The sequence below is a fragment of the Gossypium hirsutum genome, chromosome D10, assembly GCF_007990345.1.
Source record: "Gossypium hirsutum isolate 1008001.06 chromosome D10, Gossypium_hirsutum_v2.1, whole genome shotgun sequence".
NCBI classification, from domain to species: domain Eukaryota; kingdom Viridiplantae; phylum Streptophyta; class Magnoliopsida; order Malvales; family Malvaceae; genus Gossypium; species Gossypium hirsutum.
This window is the reverse complement of record NC_053446.1, coordinates 16121641-16140955: the sequence shown is the minus strand read 5'-3', so window position 1 is coordinate 16140955 and position 19315 is coordinate 16121641. Positions and strand designations below refer to the sequence as shown.

Genomic DNA, 19315 nt, shown 5'->3' with positions numbered 1-19315 from the left:
TTTTTCTTACTTTTTTAGAGGGTTCGCATGGTGTCGCGAATTAGACTTTACAGGGAGGTTCGCAGGATTCTGCAAACTGTGCTTCGCATGAGGCCGCGAACATTAGTTCTTCTTAGCTTCCTTCTACAGTTTGTGCCTAAGTATTTTGTTGTTGTACGTGCCCCTTATTCTTACATACCCTTTTTTCATGCTCAAGCTACTTATAGTTTTTGCATTGGGCATTAGGCCTAAACTAACAGAATTTCTTAGGATAACCCAACTTCTTGCAATGTGAGCACAATGGATTTTTTTCTTTCCACTGTCTTTCTTTGAGTTATCTTTCTTATCTGATCAACTCTTTTTTTCTTTATGACTTGAGAAGCTCATAGTTTCTCTATTTCTGGCTTGAAAAGCTCCTTCGACGTGCCCTTCTTTGTTCTATAGCATACAAAACATTGATTAATTCTGAAAGTGAGATGGTTGATAGATCCCTTGAGTCTTGAAATAAAGATATCTTTGATTCGTATCGCTGAGAAAGTATGGTAATCACCTTCTCAACTACTCGACTATCCACGAACTGATCTTTTAGCAGTCTTATCTAGTTCACCACTGTCATGATTTGATCTGAATATTGCTTCACAATCTCATCTTCCTTCATCTTGAGGTTTTCACAATCTCGTTTGAGATTTATCACATGTTGTTGCCTTGTCTTCTATGAACCTTATAACTCCTCTTTGAGCTTATCCCAAGCTTGTTTGGGAGTATCACAGGCCATTATTCTTGTAAAGATCACGACTGAAACATTATTTTGTAGGCAGGATATCGCATTATTTTTTTTGGCATATTCTTCACTGTGTTGTTTCATTTGAGCCAGTGTAGGATTTGGTTTCAACACTGGTGGTTCTATTTAAGCATTTACAACCTTCTATAGATCAAATGTTTGAAGATAAATTTTCATTTTTATTACCCAAACATGGTAGTTTCTCCTGTGAAAATAGAAGAATGGTGTAAAGTTTGCTGAAAACATTCTTATGAAAATAGACCCTCAAAGATAAGTGGCTCTAGATACCAATTGTTGGATTTTTTATGAAGAAAGGATTGGAATAGAAGCAAAAGAAAAACAAAAAAATGGAGGAAGATTAGCTTATGATCAATTGTTTCATTAATGAAGAAAAAATTGATAAATGGTTTGCAAGAACAAATGAGCTTAAATAAGATAAAAATAATGATAAAATAATTACAACCTGGCTTAACCTTTAAAAAACTTGCTTCTTCATTGGCTGATTTTAGTCTAATCATCAACCAAAATGTCTAATAAAAAATCATTAATGTTTTAGTGCAAGTTGGAAAGTTGGTAACTTGCAAAGTAAAGAGCTCGCAAGCATGGGCTCGCCAAACAGAGCTCACAGCTTTAGTGTCATCACAAGTTTGGTGAGCTCGCACTATTGGTGAGCTCACAGTCTTGGTGAGCTCGCAGGCTTGTGTTCACGGTTCATTATTGCATGAAGGGTCCATTCTCAATATAAATTACAAAATTACTAACAATAAAACACTTGTGCCAATACGCTCCCCACAAGATAGGTAATGTGCAACAATGCCTAGCTTGAACAAATGACGGTCAAAAGTTGGTTTTCGAATAGCTTTAGTGAAAGTATTTGCTAGTTGATCCACGACATGGATGTGAACAACTTGAACTTACTTTTTCTGCATTTGCTTTCACATGTAATGAAGATGCACGCAATATGTTTTATTTGACTATGGAATATACAATTTTCACAAAAATATGTGAGGTTAACATTATTACAGTAGATGATAGTTGGAGTTCTGTGAACAAAATATACATTTCAAGTAAAAGATTCTTTAGCCATGTCATTTTAGCAAGGGCATTACTAGCAACGTGATATTCAGCTTTTGTAGTGGATCGAGCTATTATTATTATTTTAAGATAATTTTATAAAATTTTGATAAAAAAAGATAAGTAGAAGTGGAGGCTTGATCATCGACATCCTCAGCCCAACCCGCATCAAAATACATACAGAAACTAAAATCATTACTTCACTTTGATTGTAAACCAAACTTAATAGTGCTTTGATTTCCAGTGAATCTCAGAGGAGGATTGCATGAATTGAGACAATTTGTTTACAGAAAAACAAATGACTAAACAAGTTAAGGATAAATATTGCAGTTTCCCAATAACTTTTCTTTATTTAGTCACATCAGTTAATGGAGAACCGTTGTTGGTTTGGAATATTTTAGTGGCACTCGTTGGAGTTTTAGCACCATTGTAGTCATTCATATTTTCTTTTACATGGTATGTCACTTATATAATTAGATTGTGACAGAATAATACTATCTACATTTCGTAGCACTTCAACACCTAAAAAGTAGTTTAAAGTGACAAGATCTATTATAGAAAAATAAACAACAAGGAAAGAAATAACCTAATTAACAACTAAGGTGTGGTTGATTATGATTATAATATTACCCACAAAGACATAAATACACATAAACCCATGAAGTATGAATAGTGAAGCATCAAATTCAGATGTTACAAATCTCAGATATAGTAGGTGAGTCTTAAGTTCATGGTACCAAGTACGAGGAACTTGTTTAAGTCTATATAAAAAGAGGATTTTGACATTTTTATTAAATATGAAATTTCTTGAACAACTTTTTAACTTCACTTTTGTTTGTCAAAGCATATATCCAAATGTACTTGGTGTAGTAGTTAACAAAAATAGTGATATAATTTTTTTTACCAACAACAAAACTAGGAGAGACCCCATGAATCACTAAATAATGTTTGAAGAGGTTTTGTATTTGATAAAGTAAGTTACTGAAAAGGTTGTTAATGGGTTTTATTTGATGAGCATGAATTATAAAGGTAAATTTTTCTCACAAGTAAGGTAGTGCGAAGTTATTTAAAAGAAATTTGGGTGCTCTTGCATGTGAGTGACCCAGTCAACAATGCTACGTAACAATATAAGTGTTCGTAAAAGCTAAATGACCTTTTGGAGAATTTAGAAAAGGAAAACTTGGCCACTTGTAGAGACCATCTTTATTTTATCCATGTACCAATGGTTTCTATTTTTGTAGGTCTTTTATAAAAAAAATAAAAAGGGAATAATTCAACAAATATTAGGTTATCTTTCCAAAATTTGGAAACTGAAATTAAATTGTGTGACATGCTAGGAGCACAAAAAATGTTAGAAAGCTTGAGATGCATGTATCTGAGTTAAACCAGTGCGCATAATTGGAATTTTTTACCACCACCTATAGTAGTTTCTTTAATACCCTTGTAAATTTACAAGTTGTGTGGTTCACTAGATATGTGATGGGATGCACTAGAGTCTAGAATCTAAAGTTGCACTGATATCTTATAACTTGTGTTGAAGTCTTAAAGTGATTATGAGACTTGGATCTACGCACCCTTGTAACATAACCCAATCTGTTACATAGTTGGAACCAAATACCGCTATTAAAATTATTCACCAAGCTCCTCTAATAGATTCTCATGTTGAACCTCTTCATTGATTGACTTCTTCCAATAAGATCAATAATCCTTTTCATCATAAAGGTCATTTGGTCATCTTTTTGTTTAAGGCTTGTAGTGAGACTCTCCATTGTCTTTGTTAAAGATGCCACATGTTCTTCCAAGGATGTAGTGTTAATCGTCATGGCATTCTTTACTCTGGAATTTGGCTTTGGAAAAGATGTTGGAATGACATGCTCACTTGATTGGGTGCATTTTCTTTTGAATAATAACCAGCAAGCTACACTTGATCCACAAGGAGAAACTTCTTCTAGATCATGAGTTAGTGAAGAAACACCAAAAGTGGATTGCAACTAAGCATTGAAAAAGTTTGCCTGAATAACTCAAGAAGAGGTTTCATCTTTTGTCTAGTGCCATAGAGATGGGCAAGAACATTAATGTTTGATAATGAAGCCAAACAGGCTACAGGATTAGCTAGTGCGAGAGCTTGCTGATGAAGATATTCTTCAAGGCTGTCGTAACTTTGAACTTTGACTTTTTGAGAGAAGAGATGAAAGGCAAAGATGGTCCCACTGGGCGTGCCAAAATTTTGTACACACAAATTTCGAGTAGAAAGTTGACTTGAAAATTTGGAGTCAAATTTATTGATAATTTCAAAAGAAAAGTTACAATCTTTGAAAAATTCTCGAACGCAAAGAAAATCTCCTTTGATTCCTCTCTTCGGTTTGAGTTTTGATCTAAGGGTCGTCTAACTTAATCTTGGATGAATGTCGATTGCTTCAAGGGTCCTGCTGGCTTGTTATTGAAACGGGTTTGAACCTCTTTTCTTCAAAGGTTTGGATCAAAAGGCGGGTTTCTTCATAAATGGGTTTTGTCTCCCTCTCCATGGTTGAACTAGATCAGAAGGCGACTTATGTGGCATTTTTTAAAATTTTTTCAAGTTTTTCAAGTTTTTCAAATATTTCTAGAAAGATCTTCTAGGCTTATTGAACTTGTGATGTGTAGAATGGCTTGGGGTGATCCTTTTTTATTGTGTCAATTACTAAAATAAAATAGAGTTCTAGTAGATTTTAACTGCTTCATTTGATTCTTTTACGAGAACTTAAACTCTTTTATTACTTATCTTTTATTAATTTAATTAATTAGAGATAAAATAATCATTTAATATTATCACTTAATTACATTATTTTTAATTAATGGTAATATAAAATTTTAATATTTATCTCTTAATTAATTTAAATTAATTAGAGAAAAACATTTATGACATAGATATGATGTCATGATTTTTGCCCATGGTAACTTTGGCTTTACCCACAGTAATTTTGACTTGACACGTGGCACTTTGCCATTGGCTTGTAAATTATCTTCATCTACAGGGTGACCCACCACCCAGACGCCTTATCCTCCAAGCCACTTGCTTTTGATAGGTGCTCGCCTACCTTCAAACTACCTTAGCTAAGGGAATGCCAGAGTAGTATCAGACTTGGGGACAACGAAAACGAGACCTCCTCCTCTATAAGTACCTTGTACCACAATGAAAAATAAATTGAATCTTTAGCATTTTCAGCAACCTCAAGCACACCTAACACTCAGCACTCTTAGCCTCCTCATCTTACCTCCTTTCTTTGGCTTTCCGCCTATTTAGGCGAACCGATCCTTCTTGCACCACCACCTGCACCTTCTTGTCTTCTCTCTTGTTGACACTTATACAAACAACCATAATCCTGATAACTTAACTTTGTTAATGTAAATAGGGCATATCCTTATGGGTGAGTGTTTGTTCGAATCTAGTCGAATTAAGAGGAAAATTTTCAAGTTAATTGAGTTGACGAGTCCTACTTTATCATCCTAACTCAAATTGAATTTTTTTTTCTGATGGAGTCGAGTCGAGTGAAATCATTCGAGTTAAATTAAAAAATTAAACATGTCAAATTAAAATCTTGTTACAGTATATCTAGTTCCATGTTAGAGCACTTAAATTTGAAACCATATATATTTGAAAACTTTTTCAAATCAAAAAAAGAAAGAAAGAAAGAAAGAAAAAGAAGATAGTTTAGTACGATAAACTTGAATTATTAAATAACTTATTTAGGTCCCAAAATTATTATTTTAGAAAAAATTTAAAATTTTAACTTTCTTTATATATTCTTTAGAGTTTTTTTTTCATAATTTTTTAAAAATATAATTTTTTGAATTTTAAAATTTATTTTGAATTTATTTTGTAATTTTTGTTGAGAGAGACCAATTTGCTCATTTTCAAAATTAACAGGGACCAAAGGAGTATTTACACCAATCTGTTATTTGAATTATTCGAGTTATTCGAATTGTAAAATTCAACTCGACTTGAACTCAAAATTTAAATTACTCGAACAACTCGATTCGATTAACTCGAAATTAATTTCTTTTAACCGAATCGAATTTTACTCAACTCTGAATATCGTGATAGTCCGATGGAGCACCCTAATCATGTACCCAATAAACACAAAGAAAGAAGAAATAGTGTAAAGAGATAATATAATTAAGAAGGTGTTGTTTTAATGGCCTTTCCACTTGCCTGGATCTCATTATCAGGCAACCACCCAACCATACTTCCATGGAGAAGATTAGTGCAGTTGAAGTTGAAGTAGAATACGAAACATTCTATTTCTGGAAATGCCATACCCCAAGTTTCTTAAGCTTAAATATTTGGATTCATGTAGTGGCCATTCACTGAATCATAAAGCACTGAGGTCAGCTGGCATTAGGCTAGGCCCTTAGTTTTAATGGGCTATAATGCCATAACTTAAAATGATTAGGGATGTGAATAGTTGAAAAAAATAAAAAATAGGGATGGTTCATCCTATTCTGAGATAACAAAAAACATCCACTTTTATAGATATCAAGTATATTTGTTACCCTCATGATTTTTGTATTACATATATCATGACTATAGTTCAGTACACCAAATAATAAGTTTAAAAGCAGGCAATAGGAGGCGTGCATTAACCTTTGGTCAACCACCTCCATCCGTTTTTCTATAATATTCTTTATTCCATATCAAATTTACAAGGCAACTCAATTTTTTTCAACCTATATCATTGTTGCCCTATAATATTCTTTATTCCTTATCAAATATCTGTCATCTTTTCAATTTTCTTCTCTAAAACAAAGAAGCCCTACCGCCTCTTCCCACTATCAACACCATTATTCACTAGCGTCTTCTCCGACCAAGAAGCGTTCAATGGCGTTCATGAGTCCATATCCAAATTTCGATATTTTCCTCTTAAGTTTGTTAGTGTTGATTATTTACGAAGAAAAATATGAGTGAAAAAGAACCCCTTAGAAATCAAAGAATACTGGTTAGAGATGGAGACGGAAATGATAGTTCTGGACTGAGTTTATATACGTTAATCTTACCATGGTAAGGTTCTTTCTGGGTTTGGTTTACAGGGTCTGAGATCATTTCCATCAGAGCTTAAACTGTTTTTGGTTGAAGAAGAATTGGGAGAATATGGTGTGTTTTGGGAAAAGAAAAATAGAGGATAAAAAAGTAAATTAAACGTCAAAAGTGCTTTTGGCTAAAAAAAATTAAATTTTTTAACTTTTCCATTTTCAAGCAAATAATACTTATTTAGCACTATTTTAAAATAAAAAACATTTGTCAAAAGCACAACTAAATGGACTTTAAATACCTAGTAAGGAACAAGATCCAACACCGTACTATTCATTAAAAGCCTGATGCAAATCGGATTAGGGTAGATGAGTGGAAATAGCAAAGGGGGTGACTGCCTTAATCCCCCTTTCTATTAATTAAGTCAACAAAAACAGTTTGGGCGATGTCAATGTATCATGCTTCCTCTCCATTATTACCCTTTCTCCATCACTCCATTTGCTTTCCCCCCACTCTGTATTGTTCAACCAATTCATATTATTGACTCTTCAACAATTGTTCAACCTAACCTTAATTTCATTAGTCTCTGCTTTTAAGAGATTTCTTCCAATTTCCATGTTTCCTATATTTAAAAATTAACATTCAACACCTTTTGATATTTCATTTGCAATGAGAGAGAAAGAGGGAAATGGGGTAAAGCAAAATCTGTCCTGTGTGTGATACAAGGTATAATAATACGGCAATTCCATCATGAACCCTCCTGCCTAACAGTTTTGGTAACTATTGAATATGATGATTTTCAAAGCATTAGACTTGTTATTTCTTTGACATAGCAATCAAGAAGATTGTATTGTAGGTAATAATTGGGGGGGGGGGGATCAAGCTTTTGTTGGAATCCACTGATCTCCTTGAATGAAATTTTGGACAGAGTAAGTATATACATTCTGTCCAGGAATTGGAGTACTCCATGGAACTCTTGCTGACATGTTTGAACCCGGTCCTGAATTCTGATATTCTCCGTAGAAAAGTGTTTTCAATGCGAAGTCACCACTCCATGGCAACCATCCCTGCGGAGAAATAAGATCTCCCATCACACAGTTTATGTAAACCGTCCTTGAATATTCCTTCCATGGCCTTCCCAAAAAGTTCTTGTGCACTTTAGGGTTGCTATAGTAGTATTTCATGTAGTCATCCGTGCCATTGAGGGAGCAGTTATGGAAAATGTGACCAGTTGATTGAGCAGGATCGGTTCTGCCATGAGCTGTGATGGCATTGGTCTCACCTTTTTGGGGATTTAACTGCCGTGGAACAACCAATATTTCACATTCTTGGAATACAGCAGCTGAGTTTCCGAAGATGAAATCCACGTTCCCCTGAATCTGGCACTTGTTGTAGAATTGGCGGAGCGAGTGAGCATAAAGTGTATCTTGATTTCCTATGAATTCACAGTTCTCGATGACAGAGAGATCGCTATCTGATCGGAAGGCTACTGCTTGGTGAGCATCGGGGCCTGCTGTGTTCTTGATGGTGAGGCCGCTGGCCATAAATCCATCCCCAAGTACTCCTGTTACACGTTAGGATGATGAGAAACTCAAAACAAATAAAAGCTATGGATTTGGAAAATTTGACTGATCTTTCAAAGTCTACGTTGAATTTAAGAGGCATTTCCAAGTAAATTACAAAAAGTTGAAGTCATCTCTCCGGTCTAATAAAGATCCTAAAACATATATAAAAAATGATATCTAGCAAACCCCAAATTCGGAATTCCTTCCACCGTGTCCGCACAGACGAATCACCGAATTCTGATGTTTTATCGAAAAAAGTTAAAATAAGAGGGTGGGGTTACTCACCGACTGTCGCAGACTCGTAAGTGGTCATTCCAGGCTGCCCCACATTTAGAGAACCTGTAATAACGGTTTTACCCCTCCCCTCCCCCAAGAACACCACATTTTTCTTCGCCAACGGAACCCTCACCGTTTCCTCGTACACCCCTTCCTTTATCTCTATCACGAACCGTCGCCCCGCTTCTGCATTATCCGGCGCCGCGTTCACCGCCTCTTGCACCGTCTTGTAACACCCTCCGCTCCCGTCTTTGCACACCGTTACGTCCGACTTTAATCCCGTCGGGAAACCCCCGTCGAACACCAGTTCCGTTCCGCCCGACCCTTTCTCGTAGAACCCGTCCCGTTCCGTTTTGGGTGGGGCCCACGAATTGATGTTGTCCCCGTAATTATCGTAAGCGGCCATCATGCTTAACGCGTTGCTGGTGTGCTGCGTCAAAGAGTCCAAGAACGCCATGGTTTGGTTGACCAATTGGGTGTCATTTGCGTACTTGAGGGCGCCCCAGCAATCGTATTGGTAGCAAAGGGCGGCGCTCATCCATGCACGTGCGTCCTTGATCTTGCCACGTGATAACGCGTCGACGGTCGAGTTGATGCGGTAATCAGAGTTGGAAAGGATTTCATCACAGATGGAAGCGGCGTTGGTGCGGTTAAGGTTGCCTTTGGAGGATTCGAGGATGGATTTCACCATGGATTGTCCGGTTTTGAGGTTGTGGGAAGAGACAGAAATGGCGGAGAGGATGATTTGGAGGGAAGTGGGGTTGGGAGGGAGTGTTAGAGAGGATTCACAAGGTTGAGGAAAACGAGTGGAGTGGCAGGCGAGGCGGATTTGAGAAGTATTTTGAGGTGGGTGTTGTTGGAGATGGTGGCGATGGGAAGAAGAGAGGGTGAAGAAAAGAGCGAGAGAAAGAAGAGAAAGGAGAAGAAAAGCAGACATTGAGATGAGCAGAAGGCGACAAGCGGGTTTCCGGAGCGGGTTTTTGGAAGGTATATTATGATTTGGGTGGGGTGGTTGTGGTGGAGATGAGGGCATGGTTTAATAGTGGGTGGGAATGGGGGTATTTATAAATCCAAGAGATGGTGGAGGGGTTTTGGTGAATTCACGAGAAGAAAGAGTCACGGGGGGCATGTTTGATTTTGGAATTTTCCCCCATGGAAAGGGAGGAAGAAGGAGGTGTGCGGCCAATCCATTTACTTGTTCTTCACTGTCAGCACACCACTGATTGGTCGATTTTAGTTTTTGGGGGAAATTTAGGGAAGTGGAGAGAAGGGAATTAAGTATATGTCTCTTTTTCCTGCTTCTGTCTCTAATTTTGTCTCCTTTTACAGCGGTTAACGGGTTTGTTGGGTAATATCATACCATAATATTTAAAATATTATTTTAACTTTTTTGTTTAATTTTTTTTATTTTTTTAAGTTTAAAATTTGAGGTAAAAACTAATATATATTAATTTTATTAACGTGATATATACGTGGATTGTCACGTGAATATCATCTAAGTAATTAATTATTTTTTTTAAATTTTAAAAAATTAATTAATTGCTAATGCAAATTACTACATGGATGTCATGTCAATAAAATTAATAGACGTTAAATTTTTTATTCAATTTGAGGTGATATAATAAAATATTAAAATAATTATTTTCTAAAATTAAAGAACCAAATAAATTATTATACTAACAAATATATATTAAATATAATTTTAAAAAATATATATTCAACATGAACAAGTATTGTAAAAAAATTATACATAAATGATGCATTGGCCCAAATAATTGATTTCTTATATTTGAATACACTTTTAAAATTTCATCATGTGTCATCTAATAAATAAATTTTATTTTTATTTGAATTTCATTTAAAAATTAAATTAATTAAACTATGTTAATTGATTACTTCTGATTGATTTGATTATATACTAGTAGCCTTTGATTAAATAGAGAATTTATGCTACAAGAACAAATTAACCAATATATCTCACCGGATCAAGAGCCAATATATCTCTCATTAATAGGCTATATTTGACAATAGAAATGTTAAATGGATTGCCTTCTAATAACATGATATTATTATTATTATTATAAAAAGAAGAAGTAAATATTTTTATTTTTATTCGGGTGTAATAGTAAGACATATTGTACTTTCAAAGAAAAGATACAGATTTAAACTTTGGAGATGATACTGTTAGGAGGGGCAGTTACGAATTCCAAACATGGACCATAAAACGGATATGAAAAATACAAATTTTTTTTATATTTTTAGGGATAAATATCAAAATTATACACAAATTTTAGTTTAATGTGAAATTTGATACATGAACATTAATTTTGATTTAATTATACACAAGTACAAAAATACAGCTATTTGTTTTCATATTAAATTTTTATTTGTGTTTATATATGCAACATCAAACATAAAATAATATTACATTAATCATATTGTTAGTAATTTATAAAAATAAAAAAAAATTAAAATTTTATATATAACTTTAAATATTAAATTAAAATTTGAATATTTAACACATTACTAGATGTTATCGTTTGTCAGCGAGTTGTTAAAAAGTTGGTCCTCACATCACCTAGAATTACCTAAGAAATGAAATGACTATATGAATAGTTATTATTCAAGTAAAGGTGCCATGAGATTTGGGTTGTGTCTATTTATAATATTATTTGTTATATCTATGCCCCATACTCCTACTGATGTTGCATGTGTCCCGCAAACTTATATAAATTGACGAATTACGTGTCTAGTGAACCTTTCACATTTTATCATCAATGAATTTGAATCTAATGAACCTCATGTCGCATCATTCCTCTACTAAGCATACATGCACATGGAGATTCAGAGTCATTGATTATTTAACTATCATAAGACGTCACATCATTATTACTGTAAGAGAATCGGATATAATCTCATTGTCAGTAGTCCCTAAACACGTAAGCAATCTTGTCTCCCCGTATAAAAGCCCACAACATAGCTGAAGAATGCTAAGGGCCAGTTTTTCATTGCTTTTAAAATGTGCTGTGGAAAAGTACTTTTGAGAAGTGCTTTTGAAAATTTTGAGTGTTTGGTATTTCTGTCAAAAAATACTTTTGAAGAATAAAATGTCCATTTTAGACATGATATTATAAAGTAACAAATATGTATTTAAATAATGTTCAAATTAGTTAATATTATGATATTTTAGCAAAAATATAAAAAAATAATTTATTATAACTTATTGTTAATATTTTAATATATAATATTAATTTTAAATATTTCTAAGTAATTAATATTAATTATTTATTAAATTTAATTAGAATATATAAACTATATTTAAATATTTAAATATAATAATTAAATATTTGTAATTAGATATTGACACAATTGTATTATTATAAAAATTATTTTTTATTTTTAATTAATACTTTTAACACATTTGTATTATTTTATTTTAAAATGTATTTGAATATATAACTCATATTAGATATTAACATAACATAGAAAACATAAACCTAACAAATTAAAATATTACATATATTTGGATTGAAGTTTTAAAAAGGGGATGATATTTATATATCATATATAAATACTAAAAATTTTACAATAGCATTTACAATTTAAAGTGAATTAATTAAACTAGAAGCTATAGCATCTCTTGTTAATTCCATTTCAAAACCACTAAAATTGTTTGATTCACCGTCATCATCACTATCATCGTCGTCGTCGTCATCATCATCACTTTCTCGACCATGCGCATTTTCTGAATCAATATTATTCTCATATGCCCAGTTAATATCTTCGTATTCCATAAAATCTATATCATTTCGACCGACTTGTTTTCGGATAAAATTGTGTATCGTCATTGTAGCAACAACGATCATCGTTTGCTTTTCAAAACTATAACTTGGCATATCCCTTAAAATGGCCCATTTTTATTTTTCAAAACACCAAAAGTTCGTTCAATCACACTACGTAATGATGAATGTGAATGATTGAATATATCTTCTTTACCAGATATCGGTCTACCTCTACGAAAGTCAGGTAAATGATATCGCTGACCTTTATATGGTCCAAGATAACCTTTCATTTGAGGATATCTAGAATCAACAAGATAATATTTTCCTACAAGTAAGAATTTTTTTATAAAAATTATCAATTAAAGAACTTATACTTTATTATTTAAAAAATCACATATAAATAAAATATCTAACCATTTGGTGGGTGTGGAAATTTGTATTTTGGATCCCGAATTGTATCAAGAAATATTCTAGTGTCATGTGCCGATCCTTCCCATCCAGCCATGACAAATGTGAAACACATATTAAAATCACATATTGCCATAATATTTTGAGTCGGGATACCTTTTCTTCCAATATAGGGAATTTGTTCATTTGGTGGAAGAATGACCGCAATATGAGTACCATCAATTGCACCTATGCAATCCTGAACAAATAATCATATTACTCTCGTGCATATTTTTAGTTGACCAAATATATCAAACTATAATAATATAAAATTAAATTTTAACCTTAAAATGCGGCATATATCTAGAATCTTTACGTATTTGTTCGGGTATTGAGCTAAAAAAAAGATCTTCAGGTGCAATTAGATCAGTGGTCATCCTTGAAACTTTCTCAAGCACAATTGCAAAGTGTCGACTTATTGTTGATCCAGACCTTTGAAATTTTTCTTGACATAGGGAAACTTTTGCTCCGGTGCCCAAGATGTATAAAAAAATTCTCAACATTTCACTAGAAGATATGTTTCTTGAAGTTTGTAAGTTGTATCTTGTCTCCAAAACTCTCAACAAACTTGTGAATACCATTTTAGACATCCTAAAATTAATCATACAACGTGATTCGTGACCATCAAGGATCTCTCGGATCCATGTCTCACCTGACTGTTTTGAATCCATGCATGGTTGCCTCAATATATACTTCTCGTAATATAATTGCACGGAAGAAGATGCAACAACAAATAATCGGTTAAAACATTCTACGCGTTGTAAAATCTCTTTTTTTTTCCTCGTTCTTCATCACTTTCATCACCGCTGTAATCGTCAACTATACTCATCACCTGTGAATAAATTTACGTTGTAAAATCATATATAAACAACTATTGATAAAACTAATTTAATAAAAATAAGTAGAACATAAATTCAATATCTAAAGACCAAACATAAACAACTATTAATAAAACTAGATTACACATAAATAAGTAGAACATAAATTCAATATCCAAAAACCAAACATAAATAACTATTGATAAAACTAGTTTAGCATTGCCAGCTAGTCACATAATAGATATCTTTGAACCCTAGAAGATCAGAAAATTTTCAACTATCCTCCATTTCCATCTTAAGCCACAGCTCTAATCTTGAGATTAATTGATAAAAACATAATTCGCTTGTCCTTATTGAGCAGTAATTTAAGTGCGAAAAAGTATAGCGGACTAACTTCTGGAACTTCTTCCGACATGCTGTCAAGCATTTTGACTACTTGTGGAATACCATATAGATCCATAACAGGAGTCAAACTAGATGTGGCTTGACTCATATTGTCAGCTGCACTGCATAATTTTTCTATTTGACTAGACAATCTTGCAGCCCCTCCAATTTGCTTTGAGGATTTCTTTCTTCCAATTTTAAAACGTGAACTTGATATCTTAGGGTTTTTTCTTTTTTGACTGTTTCCATCAATTTGAACATCATTTGAAATGTGAACATCATTTAAAATGTGAACATCATTTCTCATATTTTCTTCTTCATTCTCTTTAGGTATTTCGTTGTTAACATCCTGAAAAAAATCACTACGGAGTGTACCTGAAGAAGGTGCCCATGCTTTATCACCTGTTGCAACTATCCCCATGAACATTTGGTCCAACTTCGCTTCGAATTCAAGATCAATGCCCGATGTTCTAAATTTTTTAGCTTCAGGCACAACCTACATATAAAATGATAGTTTAATAATAGTAATTATCAATAACCTCATAAATAAGGAAAAATAAAAAATATTCAGAATTACTAATGTACTTGGAGCCTACTCTCCCACCAATCATCCGATGCATCAACAGTTCTTTTTATAGGATTTCACCCTAGACCAGTATATTCGCCTTTAAGTTTCTTCCAAGCTTTCCATTCTTTTTTTAGGGCATCCCACCTATTTTTAAGTTGTCTTTGTAAAAAATCCTTGCCTGTTTCTTTCTCAAAGGTGGTCATTATTTTCAACCATCCATCTTTTGTGAAATGAGTACCAGGCCTATTGCCTTTCAATATCTCTTTAATACAAATATCACAAAATATTTCAGTCAATCTCTTATCCCACATTGCTTTCACTTTTTCATCACTAACTTCAACCGCCAAAGTACTTATCTATAGTGTATACGAACAGATTCGTTTCAGCCAGTAAAGCAATCAAGAAAATCAAATGTTCACATAAGTATATTTGTTTACATATGTATCAAAATTTTAACTATATGCATGAACAAATAACAGTAAAAGATATGTATGTCCTTATTTTAAGGGAAACATCTATTTTTTGTATCAATTAATTATTTAAAAAATATTATGGGTGACTCCATTTTGATACACTCTCCCACCATTAATTAATAATAATAGCAGAATATACACATTAGTGTTATATATAGGTATAATATTAAAATAACCAACAGAACCGACTGTTGATGTGAGCAATACGTAGCATCATCCATATTTATACCAAAAGCTGCCGATGTTGATTATCACTATCAATTCTAGCACATATTTTTTAAACTACTTCATCATTGAATTATCCGTATGGTTGATTTAATCAGGTTTAAATTTTAGAATCATTATTATTAAAAGGATTTTATTTGAATATTACTTATAAAATTAATATTAAATCATAAAACAGACCACAGTAATGTAAACCCCACTCAGAAAAAATAAAACAACTTATTGATTAGCTTAATATGGAATGCAATCCTTATGAAATTAAAGAAAGAAACATGAAAAGTCAAATGGAAGTAAAGAAAAAATAATAAATCTAAAAATGTAATGTTTTAATGGGTATAAAAGAAGCAACTTTTGCTTAAGTAAATGGAGTTTTTCGTATAAATATTTTGGGCAAAACTTCTTGCTCAAAAACATGGAACAACTGTCCATTGCATAGTAAATGGAGTTTTTTCGTATAAATATTTTACTAGAGTATTAATATAATTTTTCGTAATAAATTTATTATCATTAATAGAGTTTTAATAAAGATAATATATAATCCTTGTCGATTCATCATATTTTCTTAATTTCCATCAAATAGGCATCAAAGCTTATGTTAGAAATAGTTTTTAAAGCTATGATTAGATGCCCAGTGTTCAAGATGAGGTGTAGACTGAAGAATTGTTGTAGATAATACAAGCTTTGTGACAACAAAATGACGTGGATATTCAAATGGGCACGAATGGAGGTTCCACTTATAACCCTTGTCTTCATAGATTTTGCAAGAGATGAATTGGAAGAGCCCTAGAATTGAGTGGTCGATGAGTGAAGATCAAAAGTGGATAATTTTCATAGGAAGGTACACGCTGAAGAATATTAGGATTGAAAGTCATGGTAGAAGTTTATTTTAAGTGAAAACCTACGGTTGAACCTAGAAAGGTTCTATATTTGAAGCTGCAATTCAATGGTGGAATAAAGTTGAGGAGCAACAATCACATCAATGAAAGCAGAAATTCAGTAGTCTAGAACCAAAGAGTACTCAAACCGAATCAAATTATTAATAAATCAATTTAGAATAATATAAAAATCAATTGGTTTCTCTCTTTTTTTCCTTCAATGTCTATATTTTTCTCAATAACCTCATAAATAAGGAAAAAATAAAAAATATTCAGAATTTCCCAAGACATCACAGCAGTAAAAGAAATGTGAAAAAAATGGAGTTACCCAGACGAAAAAAAAGATAAACTCACCGGTGGTGGGGAGAAGAGGAACGCTTTTGAGAAGTGGAGAAGAGGAACAAAGAACAAGCACCAGTAAAGGAACAAAGAACTAGCAAGCAGAGGAACACCAACACCAGCAGAGAACCAACAGAGAACTAGCAGAGAACAAAATTTAGAGGAAAAATGGTAGCCGTCGGGAACACCAGCAGCAGCAGAGAAGAACCAGCAGAGAAGAACAAATGTGTGCTGTGGCTAAAAATGTAAAAGAACAACCCAAAAGTTCATTTTAGCTGGAAAAGCTAAATTTTTCTACTTTTCATCTGCTGAGAAGCACTTACAATAAGTTAAAATTTTAGTTCCAAATTAAATGGGTTCTTTATTGCTTTTGATGGAAAAGTGCTTTTTCATCTAAAAGCCTATCAGTTAAGCATAGGAGAACGGGCCCTAAATCTCATTCTATATAAAAAAATTCCTCTTAAAACTCTTCAACCAAAGACCAACTCCATTTCCAGTGGCTCTCCACCCAACTCAGAGGTGAGCCATCATCCAACGACCATTGCATTCCTTCTATTAATCTCGCAAGTTAACATTATATATTTTATATTTTGTTCAAGTTCAATCCAGTTTGAAATATGAGTATAAAAACTTAGTTCTTTTGTCTGCGAAGGTTTCATAGCACGCCGTTCATTAGTTTCTTTTCATTTTTCTTCTGGTCTTCAAAAATTTTCACTTCGATTGTATTGATTTCAAAGCCAAATTTGATTCAGCGAATCTCTACAAGGATCTAGGTATAGATGGAAGCGGATATCGCTAATCTCAATCTGGATGATGAAAAGGAAGCACTGATTCCATGTGAAGGCGACCTGCATAAAGAAGATGAGGATCATCAATTTTGTCTTGTAGGAAAAGCACTCACAGATTGTGTTATTCACTTCCCGTCACTAAAGAGAACATTAGCATATCTATGACATTCGATAGGGGGTAAAATAATATCTGATCTTGAGGATAAACGATACTTATTCCGTTTCTTTTATGAAGTAGATATCAAAAAGGTTTTAGATGGTATGCCATGGTTATTCAGTAGGCATCTGTTAGTTTTTCATCAATTGATGACAGGTGAAGATCCAAAGCAAGTCCCTTTGAATCATACTTATTTTTGGATTCAAGTTTATAACCTGTCGTATGGAGCTATATCGGAAGGGTTGGCAAGAAAATTGGGGGATGTCATTGGACAATTCATTCAATGTGATGCTGCATTAATTTCTAGAGGGGAACAAAGATATCTGAGATTTCGCATAAAAGTCGATGTAAGGTTAACGCTGAAAAGGAAGAAAAAATTGTCGCTAGGACAAGGGAAAAAAGGTTATGCATACTTTCAATATGAGGGGCTCTCATTATTTTTTTTATGCGACAAATAGGCCCATAGTCGACCGGAATGACCCGTGCGACCCTAAGGAAAATTTCAGAATTATAGGCCCACATGCTCAGATTGGCCTTGCCTGTGCGTCCCACATGGCTTGGCCCAAAACCCACATGCCCGTGTGGCTCAGACGCCCAACTTGGCCTAGGTCGTGTGGCCCACATAGCCCCACTCACATCACCACACGGTCGTGTCTTGTGCACAGCCATGGCTTCGTCGAACACACGGCCGTGTCTCGTACACGGCCAACCACACGGCCAGGCACACGTCCGTAAGGTTTTTCGGCTTTAGCCAAAACTCAATTTTCTGCGTTTCGGGTACACACCTGGTACCGTTTTGATGCGAAACCACTTTTTAGCCTTCCGAAACCTAAAAATAGAGTCCCAAAGCTCTATTAGCACGATTTACGAATTCAACAAACTTAAAATCGAGCAACGCTCAAAACTTACCACCGCAAAGACGTCTACACACGAAAGTTAAACCATCGAAGCGAAAGCCACAGATTCACCGCCTTCACCTACACAACCGTTTGCAGAATTCAAATTCCTACACAATCGTTGCGCTACTACAACGAAATAGAAATGAGAGACTTACCGAACCCGCATGAATAACAGTAATAACGAACAAAGAAAATTGAACGGAATAGAGGAACAAAGATTACGCCAGAAAGAAGGGGAACAAAAATAAAATTGACAAAAAAGTTGAAAAGGAGCAGAAACCGACTTCAATTTGGAAGGAAGGAGAAAAATTAATTAAAATTTGAAAAGAAGAAAATAAAAGATATGTTGACAAAATCCCTTATTTTTCTCCGTCTAACTCCACTACTCATAACTCCCTCAGAATTTTAACTCAACCGAAATTCTATCAGAATACCCCCGAGCAAAAATTAACACCCTCACTAACACAGGACCTCCAACATAATAGACCCCCTTACCACTCAAACCAATAGAAATTAACAGACAATTTTACATAAGCCAACTCGGCAAGGGTAAGGCTAGGATTAGAAAAATACAAAATTTGGCAAATGTGAGACTTGAACCCAAGACCTCACACACACACCCAAAACATTTAACCACTGAAGCATATACACATTTGTGTCAGATATTTACAGAAACAGAAATAGATTATTCAGGGCGTTACAGGGATCGTTTGAAAATACTGTTAAAGTCATTTTCACAATATTGCTACTACAGGAGCACATTAGATATTTCAGTCATATAGTGTAATGTATTCATTCGGGGAACATATGTAATACAGAAACATGAGTATCTCATGTTATTTATATATGTGGTTTTAATGTAGAACACATGAATGTT

At 33.8% G+C, this 19315-nt stretch overlaps 1 protein-coding gene and 1 long non-coding RNA gene across 2 annotated transcripts; both read right to left on the bottom strand.

Moving 5' to 3' along the window:
• Positions 1–7536: 7536 nt before the first annotated feature.
• LOC107914466 (probable pectinesterase/pectinesterase inhibitor 51) lies at positions 7537–9972 on the bottom strand. Its single transcript, XM_016843388.2, has 2 exons — positions 8693–9972; positions 7537–8406 (listed from the first exon to the last, which is right to left on the bottom strand). Exons 1-2 carry the CDS (start codon positions 9714–9716, stop codon positions 7721–7723), a joined length of 1710 nt encoding a protein of 569 aa, XP_016698877.2. The 5' UTR covers positions 9717–9972; the 3' UTR covers positions 7537–7720.
• Positions 9973–12897: 2925 nt separating this feature from the next.
• Positions 12898–16964, bottom strand: LOC121222154 (uncharacterized). Its single transcript, XR_005919178.1, has 4 exons — positions 16610–16964; positions 14490–14610; positions 13197–13744; positions 12898–13111 (listed from the first exon to the last, which is right to left on the bottom strand). It is a non-coding gene; the product is annotated as an uncharacterized lncRNA (long non-coding RNA).
• Positions 16965–19315: the final 2351 nt, after the last annotated feature.